This window comes from Azolla caroliniana, unplaced genomic scaffold, assembly GCF_043228905.1.
Source record: "Azolla caroliniana isolate FFs.n. ecotype wild unplaced genomic scaffold, voAzoCaro1.0.p SCAF_11, whole genome shotgun sequence".
Taxonomy (NCBI): Eukaryota; Viridiplantae; Streptophyta; class Polypodiopsida; order Salviniales; family Salviniaceae; genus Azolla; species Azolla caroliniana.
In genome coordinates, this window is record NW_028230446.1 from 15,332,460 (window position 1) to 15,344,214 (window position 11,755).

At 35.3% G+C, this 11,755-nt stretch overlaps 1 protein-coding gene across 3 annotated transcripts; it reads right to left on the bottom strand.

The window, feature by feature from the left end:
• Positions 1-722: 722 nt before the first annotated feature.
• LOC147857959 (O-fucosyltransferase 1-like) lies at positions 723-5,910 on the bottom strand. 3 transcript variants are annotated; one of them, XM_087327442.1, is made up of 9 exons: positions 5,763-5,910; positions 5,442-5,646; positions 3,403-3,481; positions 3,221-3,291; positions 3,010-3,101; positions 2,782-2,905; positions 2,423-2,712; positions 2,126-2,243; positions 723-1,721 (listed from the first exon to the last, which is right to left on the bottom strand). In XM_087327442.1, the coding sequence occupies exons 1-9, from the start codon at positions 5,768-5,770 to the stop codon at positions 1,152-1,154; spliced, it is 1,557 nt and encodes a 518-aa protein (XP_087183568.1). In that variant the 5' UTR covers positions 5,771-5,910; the 3' UTR covers positions 723-1,151. The 3 variants fall into 3 exon arrangements, with proteins under 3 accessions (XP_087183568.1, XP_087183567.1, XP_087183569.1); XM_087327441.1 differs by having other exon boundaries at positions 2,782-2,908; XM_087327443.1 differs by lacking the exons at positions 5,442-5,646; positions 5,763-5,910 and adding an exon at positions 4,017-4,225 and having other exon boundaries at positions 2,782-2,908.
• Between the last annotated feature and the right edge of the window lie 5,845 nt (positions 5,911-11,755).

Genomic DNA, 11,755 nt, shown 5'->3' on the forward strand with positions numbered 1-11,755 from the left:
AATAAAAAGCAAGACATCAAAAGATTGGATGGGGATTGTGTCAATAGGATGTGTATGTGATGAAGCCATGCACACTTCATCAAACAAAGTTGTCTATATTTGCAAATTGGAGAGAGATAATACATTAACCCTAGACATCGTAGAAACTAAATTAGAAATTCTTATTATTAAATATTTGCAAACACTCATGCTAATTGGAGAATTCTTTGAAATCAATGGTGTCAAGTTTCATTACTTTTATGGCTACAATTGTGTCATCTAGTAACAATTCTAGAAATGCTTATAATTACAATGGATCTAAATGGCAGAGAAAAGGAAATTTGGTAACACATGTATACGCCTCTCTTCCAAATAATTGTGCTATAGCATGTTAGCTTCAAACCCCTCATCCATATGCAATACTAATGTAGCTTGACATGCACACAAGGAACACAATTATCTCATCCAAGTAACTTTAAATGTTTAACCTAAGTAGCCATAAATACCTAATCAAATTGAACATTCAGTGTACAAAGTTTCTAAAAGAAAGCTTTTATTACACCATTTTCCATGTAAATATATGCCTAGAAAGTTTAGGATGCACCCAATAAAGCTTTCAGATTGAAACATTTGAATTTCTCTAATAACCCAAATTTGAATTTCTTTGATTGCCCAAATTTTGAAGTATGCCTCTGAAGTTCTAGGTGTATTGTATTTCATCAATATAATGCTGAGACACATGATTACCAAGAGTAAGAACATATAATTATGTAGGAAAAATTAGGAAGAGCCAAACAGTTGTTGTGCCTTCCAAAAATGTTACTTTTTACACTCGGGATGCCCCCAATCTTTGTTGCCATAAATGCAAAGCAGACCCCCCTACATCAATGTCCCATCGCTAATGAATCAATAAAATCATTCATAAAGCTAGATGGTTGAATTCGTCTTTCAATCCCGGTGTATTTGGCTCTAGGGTTTATTGTTGGAGATTCAGGATTTGGGATTATGCTTACTTAGGCTTTGGGGAAAGGGTAAAGATAGGAATAGGAGTTAAGTGTTGGGTTAGGGTTAGGGTTAGGGTTAGGTAGGATTAGGGTTGGATCAAGGCTAGAGTTAGAGCTTAGGGTTTGGGGTTTGGGGTTCAACGATCTCTATATATACTCATGCACCCCCTATATTAGGCTTCCATTACTCATTCCAGAATCTTCAGACAATTCCCAACTAAAAAGATCCAGCATTTTACTCCGGAAGCACCTCTCATCTTGAGATATTGAATCCTTCTTACAAAAACACTGTGGCCAAGGATTACTGTAGAATGATTCTCGAGCTCCACGGTTATGTAGATCCCCAAACTGAGAACCTTGAAATAACCATTTCAACTTGGCTTCAAAGTTTCTCGGATTTCTGGGACCAAGAACCTTCAAATTAAGCTGAATGCTTGTTCTAAAACCATTGTATAAACGATGACCGATCAAACTAATACCAAAGTCTTCATACGTGGGCATAAAAATGTCAGCCATGAGGCAAACCATATAATCTATAGCAGCTCCAAGTAAAGTCTTCTCACTTGTATTGATTTCCACTAACCCATCAACAGCAGTGACTATCGACGAACGAGTTTCGAGAAGACGAAACTTTGAACGTAGCGTTTGCATAAATGTTTCTTCCCTGAAAATGACTCCTCCTGCAACATAGATCATCGTTGAGTTGCTAAAACCCATCGATTGCAAGATAAGTCCAACCTGCAACGTAATTATAAGCAAACCCACAAAATGAGCTAATAATGTCAAGAACCCAAAACACATATCAACCATGAAAAGAGCACATCTTGAATGCTGATCAACACACCTCGTGTTCATTGAGGGAAAAACAAAATTACAATTCCAATTAACCGAAGCCTAATCAACATTTTGTTTATTTGTGTTTCTTATATTGCTACTGTGACACTTTAGTATTGGGATGAGATACGAGCACAAAAGAATTTTAAAATACAACAAATTCATTGAAGTGCAATTTCATATATTCCTTAAGAAATTTTACAGTGCAGACTACTATATCTAATCTCTCTACTTTCTATCCAACGATGAAGAAAGTGGGCACTATCACATAGATTTTGGAAAAAACATCAAGATATAAACAGAAATACCTCCCGTGGAGTGAGAGGGCATCTCCTATTCGATTTCCCATAAGCACGCGGCATTTTCAAGTTGTTTTCATAATTCTTTAATATCTCTTGTTCCTGAGATGTAAATACTGACAAGCACCTGCTGATGACTAAAAAATTATTCTCTAGCATTTATTATATCTCAATGCATGTGATGGTTTATATGTACATTCATGTGAGGAAACTTGATTATTTCCAAGAAAACATGATTTATCATCATGTTAATCTCAATTTAATTTCCAAAACCCCGAAATGGATATGCAAGCCATTTACACGCACCCTTCTGAAGAAAGTATTTCCATGTCTGACGGGAAATGTATTGCCATGAAGGAACCATTTGAACGAAGATGAGTGACAATTCGAGAGCTAAGCTGCCTCACTTCTTCATTGAATCTTAGCGCATGAAAATTCACACGGCACCTCAATTTTTGGTATTGCCTTTCTATGGGAACATCTTCTGATAATTGATTTGATACATCCATCATGAGATATATTGCACCATGTTCCTTCATTTTCTCAACCGCCACAGTTTGATACCAATCTAGGGATGCGTCCTTAGGGGGTTGTAACTGCAAAGTATGATCAAATAATAAATACATGTCCAAAACTCCTTTCTAAGGACATCACATTGAAAGTACCTGGAAAGGTCTGAGTGGTTTCCTCTTATACCCAACTGTACGAATACGGGGTGATGTCCTCGCAATCTCTACATCATTCTCGAGAGATTTAATAAAGTGCTCGACATCGTAAATATCTGAAAAGCTACTGTAACAAAGGAATACCATCAATTGTAAGAATAATATTTTTGAAACAAAAAGCAACATGAGTTACATCATACCATGGAAACATTCAAGAACATACATAACCTCTTGTCATCAGGCCATAGTGTGTTTGTATCCAGCTCAGGAAGAACAAGTGTAGCATTCATTATCTTAGCTGTAAGCACAGCATTAGATATCTGTACACCAAAATCAAATATCAGATTATAGGGCTCATATCAGTCTTGTTTGTGTGCAATACAACATCTACTAAAAATGTTAATCCAAGCACTATTCAAAACAAAATTTAGACACATACAGCTATTCTGTGCTCATTGAGTCCTCCATTACAACGAACGAGCAGAAAACCATTATTTTCGCTTGATGGCACTGCAAGTTAAAAGAATTTCATACTTCAAGTTATTTGATCAGGATTAGCATCAGTTAATTACTTGAAAGAAATTTTCAATATATATTATGAATATGACTGCTTATTCATACATATCCATTCATCTTCAGCTATAGACGATGGACGCCACCCATTTGAAGGACGACTTTCCCAAAGCTCTTTGGTATCTATCTACAAATAAATAAATAAATATTTAACCACAAGTATAACTTCATCACATATTGTAAAAGAATATGTGCTCAAAATGTTTAATTTCTATCCATGAATTAGTAAACAGTTGAAAGGTTTACACACAAACAATGCTTACTCAGTGGAATATGTAGGTCCTTTATAAGATGGCATCAAACAAAGAAATGTCATGTAACCTTGTTCATCACCCTTCTTTATTTTCACTTTATATTTTTCTTTTTAACTATCCACTCATATGTTTTTTTCCTTTTCATATAGCCACACTCTCTTGTATCAATATATTGGTTCACTTTTTTTGCATGAAATGTCTTGTTACAAGACGATTTGATCCATTGCATATTAACTCTGTCCTCGCTGCTTTTGCTATGCGATGTACATCGACATAGAGATGTGGGTAAAGAGGTATATGAGAAATCAAACATGATGACCATAAATTAATCTATTTACCATCCAAACCAAACTTTCACATCAATGAAATCCAACTGCATCATTTAATAGTAGATGAAGCTTTATTCACATGTATGTTGCCTTCTTGCTCCATTGTCATTCTGATTGCATTTCCTGTAGTACTATATGCCACCTTCTTGGCTACTCTCTTTTTTGTTTTCTGTATTAGGGTCGTACTCTATTAGTAAGTTACTAACCCCTGCATTCAGATCCAAATCTCACTATATGTACTACTTTACTAGACACACCAAGAAGTTCCTCAGGCATTCCTAAAAAACTCAGTTTTGACAGTACGTTCGTTCACCTTTTAGCTTCATAATTTTCTCAGTTTCTGAGAAACCCAATTTGACAATAACATATTTGTATTCACATTCTTTAGCTTTTTATTTTCAGAAGGTCTTTGGTTCATATAATCATTCCTCAGAAAATCCATCTCTATCCTCTAGAATAAGCATTCATTAAAAACTCACTTTGACAAAGATATACAGTATTCACTAAAAGAATTTCAGATGCTTTCTAATTTATATAAGCATTCCTCAAAACCCCCAACTCTGGCAGTGATATATTTTATTTGCTTTCCAGTTTCTTAATTTTCAGAAATTCTTTGGTTTATATAAGCATTTATCCAGCCCCCCCCCCATGTTACACATACTTTCTTCACCTTTTGGGTTCTTCATTTTCAGAAATATCTCAGCATTCCTCAAAATGTAATCACTTCAATCTATCTCCTTTTAACCCTTTCTGTTCTCACTGAGTCACAAGATATATTACCTCCACATTGAGATTGGAAGCTATATAATAAGTGATCCTAAATAAACCATCATCTACAGTAAACATTCCTTAAAAGACTGGCTTTGATCCATCTCTTTACAATGTATATACCTTCAGATTGAGAAGTTGGTGATGTAGGCATAAGTATGTATCAACAGCCCATCTCTGATATAAGGTTTCTTCAAAGGTCAAGCATATTGATCCATCTCATGTTAATTTTTTCTACTGTCAGAGATTCTCTTACAAGATATTAATGTAGGTAATGCATCCTCAAAATATCCCTTTAACCCGTCGCCTTTAACTCTTTCTACTCTCACTAATTCACTACAACGTTATCATTAGTCCTTGAAAACCATACCATACTTTATTCACTTTTTGGTTTTTTACGTATGTGTGATATGTATGTGTATATAAATCCTTAAAGAATAACATCTGATTCACTTCCTCTGCTTCTTACTTTTCCAAAACATTTCTGTAAAAAGGTATTAATTCCTGAAAAAACTCCACATTTTGATCCATCTCACTTTACATCTTTCTATCCTCTCTACTTTCATTACAATTATGTGGGCAAATGCACCACGAAGTATTTAAAAAACAAAACGGGACAAGTAAATATGAATCAATTCAATAAGTAAACTGTAATGATAAATAAGGGACAATAAAATAATGAGTTAAAATCTAGCTAAAAAGAAAAAAAAAACAAATAATGGACGGTAGTAAGTACCTGAGGAACAGATAACAATCTAATGTCTTCAAGAATGCGAGAGATGAGAGAGACTGAAATCCAACAAAGCAATACAATGGCAGAAAAGACAGAGAATATTCCAAGGCTGTTGAAGAAGCCATGGAAGCTATGCTTCATCAGCGGGCGTGAATTACTATGACCTCGTCTCTCTACACGTGAATTACTGTGACCCATCACCATGCATCTGGAAAGAAGAAGAAGGAAAAAGGAAAGGGAAGAAGATATATACTGTATGAATGGATGAATGTATGTATGCATGCTTAATATGTATCTATGTATGTAAATGTATGTATGCATTACCTTGGCATGATCTTGTTGTTAAATGGATATATGATTTTATGGTTCAATTGCAGAGAAGCAAACTCTGATCTGTATGCTCTCCTTCCTACTTGTGTTGGTGTTACTTTAGGATTAGATCAAGCAGAGCATTGTTTGAAGATTCATTCACCTTTTTTGTTGGCAATAATACACAATATATATAGGTATATTGGAGGATAAATATATATATACATATTTTTGTAGGATATACATATTGATATATATACGTACATGTATAGGTCACATACATATCCTTTACTTTTGAGGTTCACCCATACCCTGCATACATACATACATATATGATATATATATGTACATATTTTGTAGGATATACATATATACATATATATATATGTATATATTACAGATATATATATGTATATATATGTACATATGTATATATATATGTACATGTATAGGTCACATACACATCCTTTACTTTGGAGGCTCTTTTTTGAGGTTCACCCATAACCTTCATACATATGTATATAAAGATCTTGGAAAGATAGTGGGCCATGATGATCATAATGCCTTGATAATGTCCTCGGAATGCCCAACTGAGTGTGGACTCGTCTTCTTCTTCTTTTTGTTCCCCCTTATGATGATGATGATCTCTCTCTCTCTCTCTCTCTCTTTTTATCGTAATTACCTTACCCTAGTGGTACGTTATTTGCACTACAAGCATTGCATTGTGGGTTTGAAACCCAACTTCCTCACCTCTCTATTATATACTTCTTATCTCTCTCTCTCTCTCTCTCTCTCTCTCTCTCTCTCTCGTGTTTTTGCACTCAAAATCATCTTCAATTCGGGTCCGCTCTCTATGTGTCGATCTCGCGGTCCAGGTGTCCCCATAGATAGCATCTCCCTCCTGTCATCACCCAATCAATGAATGCTCTCTTGTGTTCGAGGCTATACATTGCCACCTTAAGTCCCAAAATGCTCCTTTTTTGTTCATTCGCCCTCGTGGTATTGACCAAACTTTGTATGTAGTATATTTGCTACCTTACTGTCAAGCCACATATTTCTTATAAGAGTGTCAAGCCAGCTTGTTATTATGTCTAGCAATTTCAACCAACATACTACAATGTTTCAACTTCTGAGATAAAATCCATGACATAAAAAAGCCCTTTTTAAAAATAAAATAATAAATATATCTTGTCATTAGTGTAACCATTTTTACAAGATTTTAAATTCTATGTGATCGGTGGGGGAAGCAACCATTTCGGATGTTGAAAATGCCAATAAGGAGTATCACACTTGGTTGTCATGAATGGAGTACCTTTTCCATATAGTGATAAACTCATGCCGTTGAGCAATTTTAGCATCAGAATCTCCAACAATACTATCCCATTGTCCCTTCAAAGTATGAACTATGTCTAACCAAATATTTGAAACCAATTCAGCCGGTGGTTTTTTAAGCTGATGGAAAATGAGAGAGCACCTAAACTTCCAAATGTGATATATAGTGGTACTACTCAGTATCTCCCATGCTGGTTGGACTTCCTTTCATGTTCCTGTAAACTGTAATGACAACAATGGTAATGTGTGAACACTTCCAGATTTAGTGTAAAATCCATGGTCCATAGATTCAATGTCATAATGAAATGCATCACGGACAAGAGATGTCCAAACCACCATGCCCCAAGCAAAAACCAATGGGGGGAAATAGTTAGCAAAAATTCTAAGGAGACGTTGCCATATCAGTTGAAACTCGGTGCATTCCCATAGGCAATGTTTTTGAGTTTCCATTTGTAAATGACATCGTGCACAAGTAGAATCTACTCCCATCCTATGTAGCCATGTGCCAACCGGCAAGGCTCAATGTACAAGTAACCACTGTACATGCAAAATTTGATGTGGTTGTTTTCTTACAACCCAGAAGTTTGCAAGGAATCGGGGAGTAATACCTTGTTGATTCCAATTTTGAAATGCAGCTGGTAACACATCTCGTGTATATGAAAGCACATGTCTTCCTAACTGTACAGAATATTGGAAGAAATTAAACTTGTTACCCGTAAAAAGATCTGTCCACTGATAATCAATTGGATCCCATTCTAATCTGAATTCCGGTTTTTTAGCCAACACCCACAACTTCCAATGTGTCTTTATTTCCTCAATCATTGGGTCAATATACCATTTAAGGTCAACATATATTGTGTTCCATACCATAAGGGTAATCTATCCTCATTTCCCCTAACTGTGTCAATTGGTTTGCTTCATCCACCTCAAAAGATCGGTAGGTCTTATCATCTGAATATCCCTTAACAACCAAGAGTACTTCCAATCTTGAATAAACCCCAACCCATCTGTGGTTGAAGTTATTGGGTGGAATGGGGAATCTACTCATAGCTTCTTGAATTTGTTGATACATTATTTGGTCACCATGCATACTACCTAGGATTTCTTTTTGCTCTTCCCATAAACGTGATAAAAAACGTTGCCATGTCTGAACTGTTTTTGCAAGACCTTTAGTCATTTTTCCCCACGATAACCATTGTCTAGAACCCAACACTAAACCATCTGATGTTGTAAACAATGGATTCTAGACTATCCTTTGTCTGAGATACTCAAGATAATGTTTGTGTTTAGGTTTATTGCGAAGCCCTTATTTATCTTACCACCATTGAATGTTTTGTTAAATAGAACGTATTAAATATCATAGAAGCATGTTTAACTCCTTTTACTTGGAAACTCGAGAATGTACGAATAATCCTTCCCGATTAGTTTGTGTTTTGTTTATGTACACATAATCCAACACATTATCCCATGTGTAAATTACCCATTTAGTTTGCCCATATCTCTCAATTTGAGGACTTCAACTAAAATAAGTGAACGGATTGTATGCAACTGCTTAATACCAACTACCAAAGTATTTTCCTATTGGAAAAAAACTCCTCATAACCAAGACTACTTCAACTGCTTTATGACATCATAATTGTACTTTTAGTGGTTATAATTTTACTTGCCCATGACCTCCAACTAGAGTTGTGAACTTTATAGATCGGTGGTTAACCAACAATAAAATCCATACAGGTACTTTTCGATTTTGCACGAGATATAATCAATATTACATGTAACAACCTACCCACATTTAGGCATTCACTTCATTGCTATAACAATTTATATGTTTGAGTGTTGCCCATAAACATACACGTAAGCACATCCAATAAACTAGATGGCTAAAAGAGACATACATCCCTTACATATCATAGTATGCATTAGAGGACTATCGTGATACTCTTTAAGGGTATACCAAGTTTTGAGCACAATCCAATGGATTATGAAGTAAAACCCCATTAACTACACCAAAATCTTCTTTTGTATTAGTTTGTGAAGATCTAAGTAGTACCTTGTGTCACATGTGGATTCACAAAACTTCATGTCTTCGAAGCAAGGAGTTGTAATACAACTTTTCATAGGCAGGGCCATAGTCTCACTTCTCATGTAAACCTTCTAGAAATTTGCTCTTCAAATTTGTGGTCAACACTTAAAAGAGAGTTGATTTATGTGTCACATGTGGATTCACAAAACTTCATGTCTTCGAAGCAAGGAGTTGTAATACAACTTTTCATAGGCAGGGCCATAGTCTCACTTCTCATGTAAACCTTCTAGAAATTTGCTCTTCAAATTTGTGGTCAACACTTAAAAGAGAGTTGATTTATGTGTCACATGTGGATTCACAAAACTTCATGTCTTCGAAGCAAGGAGTTGTAATACAACTTTTCATAGGCAGGGCCATAGTCTCACTTCTCATGTAAACCTTCTAGAAATTTGCTCTTCAAATTTGTGGTCAACACTTAAAAGAGAGTTGATTTATGGAAACAACTAACATCATCCACAACGACATTATATCGGTCTTTACAACAATGTACGTAGAATCAATAAGGATATATGCCCATGTGATAATCTCACGAGAAAATAAATAATGGCACGAGTGCCTAGAAGAATGCACCATAGCAAATCAATATTCGTACTCTAGAATGTAGCAATAATATTGGGCCTCATCAAACTTTTTACTCTAGAATGCAATTAGTATCCCATATTCAGTAAAATGGCATTTATTGCAAAAGGACTTTCACATTGTTTCCTGTTGTAATGATTGTTATTTAAGTACAACAAACTTTTTTGTCACCAAATATATTTGTCATTTTATGACTACTTTGCCTTTACTATGATATTTTCAACATAATGGATAAATTTGTGATAATATCCAACAAGACCTAGAAAAATTGCAACTCAAATTATTGCCCTAAAATTCATTTGAAGATAACTTTGACCAAAACGAGGTTTAACTTGATGCCCTCAGTAGCTACGTTAGTCTTGAAATATGGAAATTGTGCATTAAAAAGTCACACTTAGAAGCCGTCATACGCTTAACGGATCAAGGACTCCCTAGTATGTTATTCTTTTGTTTTACTATACTCAAGTATACCGTCCAAGAAAACCACCACCAATCTCTCGAGAGACAATCTAAACATGCAATTGTGGCCATTATAAACGGAGCATAAGTGTGATTGGAGCATTTGATAACCCAAATGGGCAAGAAGAAAAGTTTGTAATGGTCGAAATGAGTACACAAAATAAATTTTTAGCACACGATTATCCATGCTAACTCGGAAACACTCATGAATCATTTGTTGAAAATTTATGACATAATTATAGAATTTCAAGATTACATGTAATTAGTGATGATGGCACACCCATTGCCTCCCTTGTGAGTTACCATTCTCTAGTACCGATTCTTAAGTAGCCAATGATCATGGGAAATTGTGTGTTGCTCCGTCATTTAGAAAAATATATGAACACGATGTTTATTATTGGTATCACATACATTTAGAACAATATCATGTGACCACGAGAATGGTTACCACATGTTGACAACAATATTGAAAACATGCAACTATTTGCAATGGCAAAATCCAGTTGTGAAACTTGGGTTATTCTAAAGATAGAAGTACCATGTCATGTATCCTTCCCACAAACTCCTAAAATTTGTTAGTTGAATCCCAAGTATTCAAGTTTAACCACGTTATGTTGAGCTTGGTTAGAGAGCACAATTTTTATATTTCCCCTTAGGAATGAGAAAGCTCGTGTCCTGCACAAAAACTAGTATTGCGACAAAGAATAATTATAATAATGGAGTACATTTGATTGTGCCATCAAAAGTTTTCAGAGATAGTCTAGACGTTAAATTGAGCTTGATTAAATCCTTATATAAAACCTAATATTGTTGTCATCCAAATCATCAAATTTGATGATGAACTCTCAACACATTGATTTGCAAGGATACCAAAAACACAATATTAGTGAAGCTCATTTTCCATGAGAAACTCCTACAAAAGGTCCTTGACTTAAGCAACAACAATGCTCAACAAGTTGGTTGACTATCACTCATTCGCCACTTTTGAACTTTTCCCTTGAGCAATGGATTTGCTTGTGCAACAATGACATATATTGGGTGTACAATACAAAGGTATACAATAAATTGCCACTGTGAAAGAAACATGTGAACAACCATCTACCCCAATTACGCATGCCTTACCATTCTTCATAAGAGCATCCATCTCCATCACATCCACAAATGCATCAAGGCCAATTCTCTAGTCGCATTTGAATCCTTATTTTTGGAACTTCCTTGTTTTTCCTACAAACGTCAATTGCTTGAAAGATCTCTCAAAAGTTGTGTGGAAGACTCATCACTGAGTCACATCGGAAGTCATACTAATCATTCATACATATTACCTTTCTGACTCATTGTCCCATTGATTCGATATCGTGGCATCGTAACCTTTCTTATGTCAACCCTTCCTTCTCCTACACACAATATGATTATTTAAACACGAATCACCTATCGGGTTTCAAGATGGCTACCAAACAACATGGCTCATTGACAATCCATCAAAATAAGAGAGGGAGCAAGGGGCTTACTCGAAGATTCCAAGGATTAATTTTAAAAGTCAACACATATACTTCTG

Excerpts from the sequence above, each read along its gene's own strand:
- LOC147857959 (XM_087327441.1), bottom strand. Across the intron at positions 3,292-3,402 it reads AGCTGAAGATGAATGGATAT|TGCCATCAAGCGAAAATAAT; the intron begins GTATGAATAAGC and ends TTTAACTTGCAG. Across the intron at positions 2,909-3,009 it reads CTATGGCCTGATGACAAGAG|TAGCTTTTCAGATATTTACG; the intron begins GTTATGTATGTT and ends CCTTTGTTACAG.